Raw genomic sequence first — 17,313 nt, 5'->3', positions numbered from 1 at the left:
AGTTTAACAACTACCGAAAAGCTAAACATTACATATAATTTGCAATTGGAATAGATGGACAAATTGATGTGAAGATTTGCGAAAAAGTTACACGTCTTCTCAGTGGGAATCGAACTCACGACTCCCCGATCTCTAGTTGGGGCGCGTTAACCACTACGCCATGAGAGGACTCATGAACGCAGAAGTTAACCTGAATTCGATTTCAGCTCAATAATCACGTGGTCCTCTTTCGCAAAGTGCACCTCTTTCGGAAGAATTAGATGCCCATCCAAACACAACGCTTTCTATATATATCCAATGCCTAGCCCGAGAGCGCATTGTTTTTTAGGTATAGGAATAGCACACTACACTAGCCAGCAACTGCGCTGGCTGAGGTTTCTATTGTGTGGGCTTCCAATGGGTCGCGACGTTCTCAAACGACCGGTTACGGAACATGAGTCCGTTGCTCGATAAATACTTGTTTTAATTATGAATCGTGGTTTACGGCCAACCAGCCGAGTGGAAGTTTAACAACTACCGAAAAGCTAAACATTACATATAATTTGCAATTGGAATAGATGGACAAATTGATGTGAAGATTTGCGAAAAAGTTACACGTCTTCTCAGTGGGAATCGAACTCACGACTCCCCGATCTCTAGTTGGGGCGCGTTAACCACTACGCCATGAGAGGACTCATGAACGCAGAAGTTAACCTGAATTCGATTTCAGCTCAATAATCACGTGGTCCTCTTTCGCAAAGTGCACCTCTTTCGGAAGAATTAGATGCCCATCCAAACACAACGCTTTCTATATATATCCAATGCCTAGCCCGAGAGCGCATTGTTTTTTAGGTATAGGAATAGCACACTACACTAGCCAGCAACTGCGCTGGCTGAGGTTTCTATTGTGTGGGCTTCCAATGGGTCGCGACGTTCTCAAACGAGTGGAACGGCCTACTCAACGGCCTACTTTTCCTATCAAATAAAACAGTGCTGAAAAGTGCTACTTTTCAGCACTCTTTTCGGTGCTGAAAAGTAGCACTTTTCAGTACTGTTTTGGTAGGCGTCAACCGAACAACCCAGTGCCCTAGTCTCTTCATGTCATGCTTATTGTGCGCGGCGTGTGAGTCGAGACGAGTCGTTCTTACCTCGGGTGACGTGATGCGACTAATGTTAATCAAATGGAAGCGAGTCGACACCTCACCGACTCATCTTGCCTTACATGCCGCACAGAAAAAGCACAATTGCATCTGATTCTTGAGTTTGTTCAATGTCTGGCGTCAGGTGAGAATTGTCGGTGTCGTATAGCGAGGTGACAATTCTCGACTCGAGCGAAGTGACTATCCATTTGATTTACACGGCGAGTCACTTCACTAGAGTCTACATCCGTTGTGCGATCAGGCTCCGACACAGGTTGACGATACTGATGAGGGGTCGGATCGTCCAGCATTTGTAGTCACTGTGCTTTCTTACCTGTTCATTCCTCTAATAGGGAATATAGATCTGTATGATACCGATGGGAACGAGAAGAATTGTGACATTCATGGGTACTACTGTGTCACAGCCTACGTGATTGAAAAATACTGAATTGAAACTACGCATGGCTGTATGCCCATGTGGGTTCTCTTGCAATGTTTGTTTGTGCTTTTAGAGTTCATCGAGTTGAAACGGCATTTTTCGTAATAGCAAAAAATATTGTATGCAACTCGTTACATAACTCGATTTTTTCAGCACTCGTTGTATTCATCCAACTCGGCGAGCCTCGGTGGATAAATGTACAACTCGTGCTGAAAAAATCATCATTTTGCAACTTGTTGCATAAATAACTATTTCACGCAAAATCTTCTCACGCAACATTTACCAAAATTTTCATTTGGCAGATCGTCCATTTCCAAATAATATGCCTGATATCTTTTCTAAATATAATTTTCAGTGCATTCATGATGATGATAATGATTACGAACAATCAGTAAACGTCAAATATTCCGCAATGATCAAAACAAAAAAGTAAACGTCAAATATTCCGCAATGATCAAAACAAAAAAAGCGCACGATCTGCTCGACCAATCACAGCTGATTCCAGGCTCCCGCAGTGTGTGATTCGGTTTTCTGGCCCACATTCATTTTAAAAATTTACAGTAAAAGAATAGTGTAATATTCTTGATAAATATGAATCGCAGGTTCATATGTTGCACCTCGAAATTACTGCAGTTCACTCACCGGAATGCATCCACCCAATCACAGGTAAGGTTCAGCCTGTTTCGTTGTTTCCTCGGATAGGAATAAGGTTTTCCTGCATTTATCCACAGGGCTCTCCGTCGTGGCCGCGCAAGATTTTCTCCGGAGTTCAACCGACCGGTGCCTTACACATAGGCAACTATCTGGGGGCCATTAAGCGCTGGGTCGATCTGCAAAATGCCGGTGAAGATGTGACCTACTGCATAGTGGATCTGCACTCGATTACCCTGCCACAGGATCCGGAAGTGCTCCGGCAGAACAGTCTTCAGATGGCTGCCACGCTGCTGGCCTGTGGCATAGACCCATCCAAAGCGACGTTGTTCCTGCAGTCCGGCGTTCCTCAGCATGCGGAGCTTTCGTGGATTCTGGGCTGCATGACAACGATGGCCAGGTTGACCCACTTGGCGCAGTACAAGGAAAAGTCCGGCAAGCTGAAGGAAGTCCCGCTAGGGTTGTACATCTATCCGGTTTTGCAAGCAGCCGACATAATGCTGTACAAGGCGACACACGTTCCGGTGGGCGAAGATCAGATCCAGCATCTCCAGATGGCACAATCGCTGGCCAGGGCCTTCAACAACAGGTTCGGGACGACGTTTCCGTCCTGTCATCCCATTATTTCCGGTAAGATTTTGATGCCACTCATTGCAGGGCTAGTAGCGTGTTATTTTTAGTGATTTGCCATAACTTTGCTCGGTAATATTGAAAATGTCGTTACTTACTAACATCATGGTTTCTGAAGCCGAATCTGAAGGTCAAACTCTTACAAGTCATTTACTTTTTGAGTTATATTTAAATTAAAAATCCCTTAAGCCACGCAATACGCCAAAATGTAGGCAATTTCCAAAGGAAGCTTCGAATTTTCAACCACGTACCACTGCTGGCCCATAACCTATGGGACAGAGGATAGGAAAACTCGTGTCTCGTGTTCGAACGGTTTTATTTAGTAAATCTTATTATATTCTACAAGGTTTCTCCATTTTCTACTTCAATATGAACGTACTTATGAAAGTTATGATAACTGAATCGTTTTTGGTGATGTCAGTTTTAGTAAAAACCGCAGTTTCGTTACTTACATCGTTTGCGGAACTCATGTGGACATGAATCTTTGGTAGTGTTATCTATAATCATGGAAATCATTGTTTCGAAAAGTTGAAAAACTTACGTGGAAACAAAACTTAATTTTCGTACAAACCTTAATTTTTATTAGATTAGCTCATGTACATAAAATGGAAGCACCATTTATGCGGTGAGAAATGTTCCATCGATAAATTGAACTTGTTACAAAGAGGGTCTTTAAGGGGATTATAGAACGAAGCCACACCTCAAATTTTCAAGAGCACAAGACTTGAGAACCAAATAGTGCTCCGCGTTGAAAATTTATCCCATTGGTCACCACCAGCAAGCAAGTTATTTGATTGATTTTCAACGCGAACTGTTGTCAGATTCTCCAGTCTTGTGCACTTGAAAATTCAAAGTTTGTCTTCGTTCTATAATTCCCTTAAAGACCCGTTTTATAATCACCTTAAAGTAACTTTTTAGCTTCTCCTGGCAGTAAATTTTGATTCGAAATACCTAAACAGGAATTGCCTTCTGAGAATTTGAGGCTCTTGTTAGATTAGCAGATTATCAAAATATTCCTACAGAAGTACATCCAAGAAAATCTTCAAGGGCTTATACCAAAGGTTTTACAAAAATGGCTTAAGGTATTGCTACGCTTTTTTAAGGTATTTTTAGACACATGAATTGCTTTTTGAATTCTACGGTTCATCTCAGGAATTGATTCAAAAAACTTTCAGGAAGTAAAAGTCCGAATAGATTCAAACAGCGATTTGGTCTGTCATTCATCGTTCGGCTCCTCCATAAATTTATCTAGGAATTTCTTCTACATTTCATTCACGAGTAACTAACTCCTGTAGTTCGTCCATACAATTCTCGAGTAAATTTTCAAGAAAAAGCTTCATGGATTCTTGACAATTTCATGTGAGGTTTCATACCACCAAATACTGTAGCAATTATTCCGACCATTTCTACAAACAATGGCTTTAGACAAAGGGGTCCTAAAATTTTTAATAAAATCTTGTTTTTATTTAATAACACGAAAGAGCATGTTACTTTAACAACTTAAGCAATTTTTCCCGCTCAAATAACGGCAATATCATGTTTAAATTTTAAATTAAAAATTGGGTCTATAAATGAACCTTGACACTTGTGATCATGTTCGACGTTCGCTTAGTCGACAAAAACACCACAGGGCTAAAACCTGGGGTTGTTCCTATCTGACATTTGGGAAGGGACACGGAAAACAAAATAGACCCAAAATTTGAGTTTAAGCCAAGGGGTGTGACAAAATCTAAAAAAACATAAAAATATGTTTTTTGGACTTAAACCAACGGAAAACATTAGAAAATTGAGTAAACGTGTGTTTTTGGCCTAAACTTAAGCGTTTGACACTAAAATCGGGACAGGGCTTTAGGACCCTATTGTGCTGGATTTTATCCAGGGATTCAAATAAATATATTTTCAATAATTACAAAAAACAAGATTTCTTCAGAAACTAGGAATCAGAGTTGATCAGACATTACTGCAGAAGATTCATCAGAGATTACTATAGGGTTTGTTTTTGCAATACTTTCCGGATCTTTTTATGTAATTTCCACAATAATGTCTTACAAAATGTCCTTGAAGACTCCTTTCAGACATCACACAGTGGCGGGCCTTCATACAAAGGTTGGATAAAACCTTAAATACGTCCCAAATCGCTTGATAATGGTGATATATTAACTATCTTGGATACCTGATATCATCCCGTTGAAAATAACTGTCAAATTGAAAATTCGGTTTTCCAGTGACATTTGTCTAAATTAAGTTTTTTCATAGAATCGAATAAAAAGGCTGTTATTACAAAAAAATAGTTTGTTATGCAGAAATTTGTGTACAAACCAAAGCTAGAGATACATTTTTCATCTCCTTTTAGTAATTTCAGCAAAGTTTTTGACGAGTTATGACATATAGATTTCAATGATGAAATAGATAAGTTATAATGAAAACTGAAAATAGAATTTACACCTCTAGGGGCAAAGAAGGGCAAGAAATACTATTGTACGTTAGAAAATATGGATGATTTGCTGCTTCATAGTGAGTGACTCATTTTCTCGAAACACTTCACATAAAATAGACGAAATTTAAAAAATTTAACAAAATTTAAGAGAAGGATTGAAAAAAAAAATTTTTTGCTACAAATACTTAATGGCTTAATGTGTTGAAATTTATGTTATTATAGGCAAATCAAAGACTACGCTTTCAAATGAAGCCTATTGAGCCTAATTCGGTTACAATTTCGAGATACAGCTGCTTGAAGTTTGTTAAGTGATCCATAGTTTATAAATTTTAAGCAGTCCAATTTTGCTGACTTTTACGCACTTACAATTAAATTGTCACTCATTGGTATAGAAGTCTATGAAAAATATATACACGCGATTTTGAAAACATGCATTTTTGAGGTTTTGTCCGGCCATGCGCCACTGTGAATCGTTGGAAAAAAATCCTGGATAAACTCTTTGAGAACGAAGAATTTCTCTAGACTTCTAAATAACTCATAGGAGAAAACTATGGAGTAATTTCTGAAAGTATCATTAGAAAAAAAAATTGATGTAGTTTTTTGAAAAACTGAACGACAATTCTTGAGGAATACTTCTAGTGAAATTATAACTTGAGTTCTTGAAAATGTCATAAACGGAAATCTTGGGTAAAATCCTCAATGGTTTTGAGAAATGATTGTATAAACTCCAGAACTCCATGAAAGAATCTATGAAGGAATCCCTAAATAAATTCATGGTGAAGTCTCTGGAGTAATTTACGAGACGCAGTATTAGTTGCATTGCTCAAAAAAGATTTAAAAATATTCATAAATTTCGCATTTGTATATCGTGTGGCAGATACGATGAAACTCTATGCCGAGGGAAGTCAAGGAAATTTTCATTACGAAAAGATCCTGGACCGGCTGGGAATCGAACCCAGACACCTTCAGCATGACTTTGATTTGTAGTCGCGGACTCTGAACACTCGACTAAGGAAGGGAGGATTTTTTTTTCAGAAATTGATCCAGAAAATCCTCGAGCAATCCGACGCTCTACCACCAGTAGTTTCCTCAGATTATTCTAGGATTTCCTTCAGATATTTTTGCACAAATACATGAACCAATTTGTCAATTTGTTAAGCTAGATCTTCCGTAAAATTCCTACTGAAATTCGTCCATGAAAGTCTACATTAAAGAACGTCTGGAGAGTTTTACAAGAATTACTATGGCCTTTCATGTCGATTTCTTCACGAATTTCTCTCAGAAATTACTCCCAAAATTCCTCAAAGTTTTATTCGAGCAAATTTATTAGATTTTTTCCGGGAATTCTTCATTAAATTCGACTTTCTACTTTTTTCTAGGAATTTCTCCAGCATTTCATACAAAGATTATTCGTACAGTTCTTCCAAGCATTTCTGAAAGAATTTCATAAAAAAATCTCAAATGTTTATTCATAAGCTTCTACACAGACATTTTTTCGATAATTCCAACAAAAGTGTTTTTAAGGATACTGTCCGATGTTTTTCAAGAAATTCCTCCAGTGAGTCCTGTGGAATATTATCCAGACATTCGACTGTTTATTTTTTCAAATTATCTTAGCAGTTTATTTAGGAAATCTTCTAAAACATCCTCAAGGGTACAGGATTTTTGGAACTGACACAAGTGTCATCAGGCGCGGTAAATGGCTGGGCATGGCGTACCTGGCATACCTGCAGGAATAAAATAGACCCCTTTGTGCGGTCCTTAGCCTCTTGCCCAGCAAATCCTATCCCTACCTCCTCGTGGTACTGGCCGGGGTACGAGTAACCTTGGGGAAGATCGGGTAACCAACCCCCGGTGGGAACTTTGGTCGTATGCTGACAGGGAAGGGGGGTTTGATTTTGCTTTTGCTTTTGCAAACCTTGAGCGTCTGTACTCCATGTTAGGAGCGGCTCACAACAGCGTTTGTTCCCCAAATCAGGGGAGGCTGATCATCGTCCGAGTGTAAGAGACGGACTCTAAGCTAAACTGCGCACTATGGCCCTCCGAACATTTAGGGGGAATGGTCCTCCGGAAATTTAGGAGATTGGTGTCAGGCCTTGCAAGCCAACCGTAAAAACACATCAGCACAGGAACGTCAACGAGATAATACGTACCGGAACAATCAGCAAAGACCACAGCGACGAAAATGGACTAGCGATTGGAAACTCGGTACGTGGAACTGCAAATCTCTCAACTTCATTGGAAGTACTCGCTTATTCTTCAATGTACTGAAGACCCGCGGTTTCGGTTGGCCGGGAGGAGGAGTTCAGACTGACGATTGGAAATTTCAGCGCCCACCGGCTGACGAACGAGAACGGCCTACGACTGATAGATTTTGCCGCCTCCAAGAATATGGCCATTCGTAGCACCTATTTCCAGCACAGCCTCCCGTATCGTTACACCTGGAGATCACCTCAGCAGACAGAATCGCAAATCGACCACGTTTTGATCGATGGACGGAACTTCTCCGACATAACCGACGTCTGAACCTATCGTGGCGCTGCCATTGACTCGGACCACTACCTGGTGATGGTGAAACTGCGCCCAAAACAATTCGTCATCAATGATGTACGGTACCAACGCCTGGTACAATCTCGAGCGGCTGAAACAACCGGATGTCGCCAATGCGTACGCGCAGCATCTTGAGGCAGCGTTGCCGGATGAGGACGAGCTCGATAGCGCCCCTCTTGAGGACTGCTGGAGGACAGTCAAAGCAGCCATTAACGACGCTGCCGAAAGCATTGTCGGATATGTGGAACGGAGCTCAAGAAACGATTGGTTCGACGAGGAGTGCCAGGAGGTTTTAGAGGAGAAGAAAGCAGCGCGGGCTGCAATGCTGCAGCATGGTACGCGGCAAAACGTAGAAATATACAAACTGAAGTGGAAACAACAAACCCGCCTATTACGGGACAAAAAGCGCCGCCTGGAAGAGGTGGAATGCCAAAAGATGGAGTTGCTGTACCGTTCTCAAGAAACGCGGAAGTTTTATGAGAAGCTCAACACATCCCGCAAAGGCTTCGTGCACGAGCTGAGATGTGCCGGGATAAGAATGGGGGCTTCTTGACGGACGGACGCGAGGTGATCGAAAGGTGGAAGCAGCACTACGATGAACACCTGAATGACGCAGAGAACACAGGCACAGAAAGTCAGGATAGCGAAAGCGATGGCTACGTCAGCACAGCGGATAGTGGAAACCAACCAGCTCCCACGATGGGGGAAGTTAAGGATGCCATTCAACAGCTCAAGAACAACAAGGCCGCTGCCAAGGATGGTATCGGAGCCGAACTCATCAAGATGGGCCCGGACAGGTTGGCCGCTTGTCTGCATCGGCTGATAGTCAGAATCTGGGAAACGGTACCTACCGGAGGAGTGGAAGCAAGGCGTTATATGCCCTATCTACAAAAAGGGCGACAAACTGGAGTGTGACAATTATCGTGCAATCACCATCCTAAACGCCGCCTACAAAGTGCTATCCCAGATTCTCTTCCGTCGTCTATCACCTATAGCAAACGAGTTCGTGGGAAGTTATCAAGCAGGTTTCATCGACGGTCGCTCGACAACGGCCCAGATCTTTTCCGTGCTGCAAATCCTCCAGAAATGCCGTGAGTACCAGGTCCCTACGCACCACTTGTTCATCGATTTTAGGGCGGCGTATGATAGTATCGACCGCGTAGAGCTATGGAAAATCATGGACGAGAACAGCTTTCCCGGGAAGCTCTTAAGATTGATCAGAGCAACGATGGACGGTGTGCAAAACTGCGTGAAGATCTCGGGCGAACTTCGGCGGGGACTACGACAGGGCGAAGGTAGCTAAAGCTGGAAGGATACGCTGGGCAGGGCATGTTGCAAGAATGCCGGACAACAACCCTGTAAAGATGGTGTTTGCTACGAATCCGGTCGGAACAAGAAGATGTGGGGCGCAGCGAGCTAGGTGGATTGACCAGGTGCACCATGACCTGGAGAGCGTGGGTCACAGTCGAGGATGGAGAGAAGCGGCCATTAACCGAGTGAATTGGCGAAATATTGTTGGCGAGGCTTTATCAAGATAATTTATGTAAAGCCAAATAAGTAAGTAAGTACAAGTGTCAACAGAAGTTTCGTTAGGATTTTCTTTAAAATACTTCTTTGATTTTTTTTTCAAAAATTTCCCTTATAATTTGTGAAAGATTTCCTTTGCATTCCCTTAGAATAACCACTGAAAGAACTCCTGTAAAATGCCTGGAAACAATTTTTGAAAACTCCTGTTGGAATAGTGTCTTAAAAACTACTGAAAGAATTTCTGGCGCAATCTTTGGAGGAAATTCTGGAGTAATTTCTGAAGGTATTCTTAGAGAGACTTATATTTGGAATCTTGGAAATTGGAAGAATCTTGGAATTCTAAAAGAAAATTTTGTAAGAAAATCTGAAAAATCCCAGGAAATATGACTAATTAAATATTTGAAGATGTCCTTGGAGGAAAGCTTTCAGGATGTTTTAGGGATATCGATGGATAAAATCCTGAAAAAAATAGGACTCTCTTGAAAAATTTCTGAAAGAATCTTTGGGAAAATTCCTGATGGAATCTCTGTGGTACTTTATGTGCTTATCCTTGATAAAAAACAGGTTAAAGTTTCAGATGCCTCAAACCTGAAACAAAATTTTCGGAAGAATTCCTTAGGAAGTAATCACTAAATGGAGTCCTGGAGATTTTTTTGGAGTACTATCTAAATGTTTGGAAAATACCCTAATTAATTTCTGATAAAATTGCAGTGGTCAGGTGTCGTGGGTGTAATATACGTTGCATTCCCTATGTTCACAAACCTCGTAGATTTTGTGGATCTTTATTTTGTATATTTTGTGATTTCCGTGAACACATCGTTATGTGATAATAGCTTTTCACATTCGGCTGTTCTATATGTATATTAGATTTATACTAAATCCGACCACGAAACCGTACTGGGGAATGGAATTTTCGGATTAACTCTGAAGGGTCCGTATACACCTTTCTTCAATTCTTTGAATTCAATAATTTATTCGAAAGCCGCATGTCGCAAAAGGACAGATCCTCTGCACTTCTATGTACTGATTGTCCTCTAGAAACAATCTCTAGCACACATTCGTGTAAGAGAGTTATATATGGTAATACAAGAGAAAATATAGAGCTCATCCAAAATAAATTCAGTTTCTAGGGTTGTTCTAATTCACAATCTTACGTGTATTTCTTTTTTCAATATAGAAAACATGATACGTATTCGAGCAAGTTCTATCGGGGGTTTCAGGATTTTCATTCGTATAATCTTTCCAAGATTTCTTCAGAAATTTTTTCAAAGGTTTCGACATAATTTTTACATTGTTTTATTAGTTACAAAACTTTTCTGTGTGTTTATTTATGAATCATTTATAGATTTTCCTCTTTTAGTTCCTTCAAATATTCTTCCATGAAATAGTAAAGAAACTTGCAGAAGTATAATAAATTTTCAGGATCAGGGTTTATGATTACGAGTTTAACAAATTTCCCTGACATTGACTCAGGAAATTCTCCATTTACTCTTGCAAAGTTTATTTCTGGAATTTCTCCACAAGTTGCACCAGCATTTATTTCATATTTCGTTCAAACATTTGTTCTAAAATTTTTACAAATTCGATTTTTATAACTGTAAGATTTCTTCATTCTAAAGAATTTTAGTTAAAGAATTGAATGCTATTCTAGAACTTTCCGAGAGATTTCTCCAGATATTTTTTCAATATGTTCATCAAATTTTACTAAAAATTCTGATAGATATTCAAAGTCGCCAAAGTGGTCTAAAACATTAGTTTTATTGATGTTTACCTAAAATTTGAAGTATATTTTATCAAACTTTTTTGTGATCTTATCCACCAAGCATGCAAAAGAAGACTAAAACTTTCGTTTTAGATATATTTTGGTTGAAATTTCACTATTAAATTTAGATTAAACCGATCTTTTTCAACATGCTTGCAGTCTCCATACAAAATTCTTCGTTTCTCTTATATGGCAAAATACAATACTTTTCTAAACCATCAATAAATAACTTTTCCGCTTCAAAAATATTATAAACTTTGATAATAAGTATTGTTATACACATGAAATTTGAATTCTGTGGCAAATTAAGCAAATAAATTGCCTTACAAGCTGGCAGACTTGCATGCAAGTTGGCTGAAATAGTCATTTTTTGCATTTTCAACAATCCTTAATTAAGTAAATAGAGGTATTTTGATGCTGGAGACAAAAACGTGTTCCGCAGTGTTATCGAATGATGCCAAATTTACAACCATATTTTAATTTTGCAGACAGTTTGAATGCTTTTAAGACATTGGTTTGTAGGAGTCTGGAAGAATTTCAAATCTTTATTAATTTATTGAGGTGAGCAGCGTTTTTCATATTTTTTGACTTGACAAAATCTAATAAATTTACCTATTAATAAATGACTAGCTACGTTTGGATTTCCTCATTGACTTCTAACGGGATACACTCTTTCGAAACTATCAGAAAAAAAATGTTTCATTACAATTTTGCAATAACATGTCATGCAATGAAAATTGAATGCCTTGTTACGAAGTTGCAAAAAAAAATATTGTGCCGTAAAGTGCCCTAGTTCAGCGCATTGCCTAATTCCGCGCATTTCATACAAAAGTAAGTACATATGGGAATACACCCCAGAAAACCAGAAATCGCATGAAAGTTCACGTTATAACTCGTTTATTCATACTAATTACATCAAACCCGCAAAATACCGTGGATAAACTCGTCAGATTAATGAGTTTCGTCGCATAAAACAATTTTTTTTGAGTTCATTTGTACATTTTATTTCGTCCCGTACACTTGTACAAAGTAAGTCGAATCAATCCGTAGCAGCTGTCAAATCAACATTTGTTATCATAAGTTAAGTCGCATAACATCACAGGTTAGTTCGGTAGAATATTTATACACTCGCATTGTATGTTATTATTAATCACATAATATATGCACGCATATCGCCTCCGCTTTTGTACGTAAAAGGCCTTTTCGCGACATCTTATAAGTGAAATGTTGTATATACAAAGCCTCCAGGTGATTTCGTTATACGTACATTTTGGTTGTCTGGGACATTAATATTGCAGCAACTTTTAATGCAATTTGATGCTACTATGATTTAGCATAAGTTTGATTCGGAAATAAAAGCAAATAAAGCATTTTTTCGCGACGTAAAAAAATAATCAGGGGAGGCCCGTCTAAGTTGACGCAATTTTTCTAATTTCCTTAGCGTCCGTGCTAAGACTGTGGGACACAAACAAACGCGATTTCTTTATTGAAAATGTTTAATTTTTTGTGCAATTTTCTATGGAACTACTTACTACAGATATGTTTCATGATGCTTCTATGAAATCTTATCAAATATTAGCATAATAATTGAGTTTTATCCCAAAAAAGTATTGCGCGGAATTAGGACACATCTTTTTTCATAATGCCCTAATTCCGCGCACTGTTCTTCGCAGAATAACAAACAAGTAAAACATGCTAAGTTCGTCTTCACATATGACTATTTCTCTGAGAAAGTATCTTCATGCATAAATACTTTTCACGTACTAGCGGAATATCTGGAAAGCCCACTTACAGGGAAATTAGCGGCCGTTCAGAAACCACTGTTTATTCATGGTGGGAGGAAAAGTTTGTCCAAACACCAAGGTCCAAAAAAATTCAAAATTGTTGTGCGAACAACAGACCACAAGAGGAGAGGAGGGTAGTTCTGAAAAAAACACCACGTGGTTTATGGACAGCCCCAAAGGATTCTTCTATACATCTGAAATTTACTTAACATTGTGAACCACAAATAACATTGCCAATGTTCACTTGATTGCGATTCTTACTTATATTACACAATCCTTATTGAGACTTATTGAGATAACAACAAATAAGGGTCTTCTATAAATTAAGACAAACTCTCGGGGGATGATTCACGGAAACGTGACGATTCATACATAATTTACGAAGCCTCGATACAAAAAGTATGTGATATGGGGGATAGGGATTGAAAATAGCCATATTTTGACGTAATTTATGGATAACCATGATGGTTCTCTGAGGTTTCTGGTTTGCTTAAGAAATTTAAGTGAATTGTTTAAAACATATCGATTCCAATCAATAATGCGAACTGGACGTTGTATTGTATGAACAGTGGAGAATACAAATATAGTCGGGGCGGATAGAATGAGCACCCCTTGAAAATTGCATTATTTTTTTAAATTTCTCCTGAAATAACGTGCAACCCCAAAGTTGACATTGAAATGAAGCAATAGGCATGTTAATAGTGAGTATTCTGAACTCAAAGAAAAAGGAATAAATTATATTCGAAAAAACTGCAAATATTGCCTTGAATGGCTCTTACAAATTTCATCATTTTAGAATGTTGATGTTTGACTGCCACAATGTTCTTATCAAATTTAATCTTTGTGTACAGAATGTTTCTAAATCCTAATAATTATCAAGTTTAGTGAATAAAGTAATAAAAATCGACACGAGAAATGTAAAATCATGAAAATTAATCAATTCATTCGTGAACTTTTTAAGACAACGGAAATCGTGCGAATCTGGTGTATTGATCTAAAATTTGTTGGAAATTATACAAAGATCCAAAAATTCCATAAAAGATCGTTCAAATATTACGTAACGCATCAGGGGAGGGAGGAGGTCTTCCATCGTGATACAGAACATATAAAAAAAAATCCATGCAAAAGCTGTTACGTGGGTGAGGGAGGGGGTCTAAAATTGTCAAATTTTGCGTTTTGTAATATTTGAATCATCCCTAATGTGTTCTGCACTTCTATCGACTTTTCTTTAAGGTGGCCAAACTGCCCCACTTTCCGCTATACGAAATGCAACGGTAATGAAAATACTATAACAAATGTAATCTTTATTTCATGTGATAGTCAAAAAAAATTATAAAAACGTAGACACGGCTCATACAAAACTTTACTTTTTTCATACAAAAAGTGCTATGCAGGGGGGCGGAGGGTTGAAAATGATCAATTTCAGCGTTACGTAATGAATGGATGCCTCCTTACATTAAAATTCTCGAAAACTTATTCATACAGACTCAAGTCAAAAAAGTATACAAACTTACTTTATCGATTCTACGTGTTTCACAGACGAAATTCTACACGTTGCGCTCTTTACCAACTCAACTTTTCACTTTTAGAACGTTTAATTTCCGGATTTACAAAACGACGAAAGTAACATTTTCAACTTTCGCAACCTAACCACTATTTTCGTCGCCCCGCTGTATGGAGAGACAAAGTGGCTTAACCACGAATCAAAACAAACACTACTTGAGCCGATTTTACACTGGTAGAAAAACGTCGAAAGTAACTGAATGAAACGGCTTATCATTTTCTTATAATTATTTTTTTGGGAAATAATAGAAACTACCTAGTTTTTGAACGTGAGCTGAGTGTATGCAAAATTTGAGCGAAGTACACGGCAAAAAAATGTTAAAAAGATGATTCATTTTAAAACAGTTTTAGAAAATAGACTGTGATTTTTCCTAATAAATTTTCTCAAAACCGTATAAAAGTTACTTACGTCGATTTGAAAAAGTAATCGAGAATTAATGTTAATTTGATTGTTTCACAAAATGCGCGGAATTAGGCATTCTTCTGCGCGAAATATGGAAAAGCGTTTAAAAATTGCGCGGAACTAGACATTTTTAACGAGTGAACTATTTCAAAAAAATCACAATTGTAAATTACGAATATAAAACAGATTTGCTAGCGATCTACTGATAAAGCTTTTTTGTTGATGCAATACTAATTTTTAATTAACCGGCAGTGCGTCAAGAAAGCCCGAGCAGTCGTCAGCTGTTTTCCCTCTCGAGTCGCGCGCCTATTTTCTCTGAGTGCTTTTATATAGCTGAGCAAACGAGTGAAGCTGAAAGTGGATTGTTGATGCTCAAGGATGACGGGATCAATTGGTAAGCTCGTTTCATGCTACTATTTCTAATCTATAAAATATGTATGACTGCACCTGTAATCGTTACAACGGTGAGATGTAAATATGATTTTTCAACAAACTGTGAGTGTCGACATAAACTCTGATTCATAAATTATGTATGCCTGTTTTTTTTAAACTCCTTTTTTCACCTTTATTTATGTAATTAAAAAAAACTTTGAATGGTTCAACACTACAAGTGTAGACTTGCGAAAGGTTCACTTTATTCAACAAACTTTGAAAGGTTCGTCACCTCAAGTGTCGGCATAATTTTTCTCTACATAGATATCGTTCATATCAGATGAAAATATTATACTTTACATATAAGCATGTTTATATCTCACAAATAATTATTTATCATGGTCTAATCGCTTATCAAAGTGAATCCTGTGACCCAACGATCCTCCTCATTAACAAACATGCCTTCCAGTAACCTTTGTGGAGATGCAGAGGCCAACACGGTCTCCAAATAGCAAAGGTTACACACTAACATTCCTTCCCCCAATCCCACCTGACTGCAAGGACGTGGCCGGCGCCGTTATTGACCCTGTATAAATAGAGGCACTGAATTATGCACACTGAAGAAGATTATGGCCAATCCCAGCCGAACGTCTAGTTTTTTCTTTGTGCATTTTCACTGACTTCGGTCAATCACGGAATAGCAACCATTGATATGTGTAGTCAGTCTAAGCTAAGCTAAGCAATACTAATTTTTAATTAACCATTTGAAATGTTTTATTCCTTAACTGCGCTGAATTACGGCACTTTACGGTACGTGACTCGTTGCATAACTCGACTTTTATGTAGGTACTTTTTTCATTAATCGTCGTTATTATGTACAATCGTGCTGTTAGAATAATCATTCTGCAACTTGTTGCGTGAACTACTATTTTCAGTTCATTATTTCTTTAGTTCCTAATTTAACACATTGCCATGCATGATCAAACTATTATATGTAATTTTTTTCCTTTCATTTTCATTATTATTAAATATTTGTAAAGGGTGGGCCTGCAGGATTCTGTCCCCTATCCTCCCCTGTTTCTACGTCAATGAACACTTAAGAATTATAAGAAAATACATTTATCTTTTCAGACGATACCAGTTGTCGTGTAAAATCGTTGCGGGATCCAACGAAAAAGATGTCCAAATCTGACCCCGATCCAAAAGCGTGCATCATGTTGACGGATTCGCCGAAGGCCATCATAGAAAAACTTAAAAAATCTGTCACCGATTTCACCTCCGAGGTAACATTCGATCCGGAGAGCCGACCTGGAGTGGCCAATCTGATAACGATTCATTCGCTGGTTAGTGGGAGCACGCCGCAACAGATTTGCGAGGCGGCAAAGGGCTTGAACACCGGTCAGTATAAACAACACGTGGCGGATGCCGTGGTGGAACATCTCAATCCGATCAGAGACAACATCGAACGGTATATGGCCGATCCGGATTATCTGGCGGGAGTTATCGAGGAAGGTTGCGAAAGGGCGAAGGCTATCGCCGAAAAAACACTGATCGAAGTGAAGGATAAAGTAGGAATGAATGGATTCAGTTTGGCGCGAACGCAGCGATTGCTTAACGAAATGAAAGGTAAGTAGAAGGGGGGAATTGCGATAGTAAAATAAAATGAAAAGTTGAGCTAGTTATAAATCAATATGAAAACGTATCATTCCTTGATGACCGCTTTGAAGATACTTCTAAGTTTTTAATATATATTAGAACATACATGTTTATGATTGAAGACCTAAATAGTTTTTATCAAAACTCCTAAGAAAAGCTGTGTTTTCAAATTTAAACATTATATTTCGCATAACAAAAATCATCATTATTACACTCCCGTGCATAAGTTTGGGTTCACTCCCTAAAAAGCATACAAAATTGTTCAGTCCATATCTCAGGGATTACACTTCCAATTGAAACTCTCTAAGCCGCAAAAACATTTGAAATTTACTCAACATTGGATCGATCAAAAATTTAAAACAAGGTGTCATTAGAATCGTAATCTTATATTCTCTGAAGAGCACGCACGAAGGTTTAGCGA

The 17,313-nt window shown here is 38.4% G+C and overlaps 1 protein-coding gene across 1 annotated transcript; it reads left to right on the top strand.

Moving 5' to 3' along the window:
* Positions 1 to 2,026: 2,026 nt before the first annotated feature.
* LOC5568397 (tryptophan--tRNA ligase, mitochondrial) lies at positions 2,027 to 16,926 on the top strand. Its single transcript, XM_001657986.2, has 3 exons — positions 2,027 to 2,223; positions 2,289 to 2,838; positions 16,368 to 16,926. Exons 1-3 carry the CDS (start codon positions 2,149 to 2,151, stop codon positions 16,868 to 16,870), a joined length of 1,128 nt encoding a protein of 375 aa, XP_001658036.2. The 5' UTR covers positions 2,027 to 2,148; the 3' UTR covers positions 16,871 to 16,926.
* Positions 16,927 to 17,313: the final 387 nt, after the last annotated feature.

The sequence above is a fragment of the Aedes aegypti genome, chromosome 3 (genome assembly GCF_002204515.2).
Source record: "Aedes aegypti strain LVP_AGWG chromosome 3, AaegL5.0 Primary Assembly, whole genome shotgun sequence".
NCBI lineage: Eukaryota > Metazoa > Arthropoda > Insecta > Diptera > Culicidae > Aedes > Aedes aegypti.
This window is presented reverse-complemented; position numbering and strand designations above follow the sequence as displayed.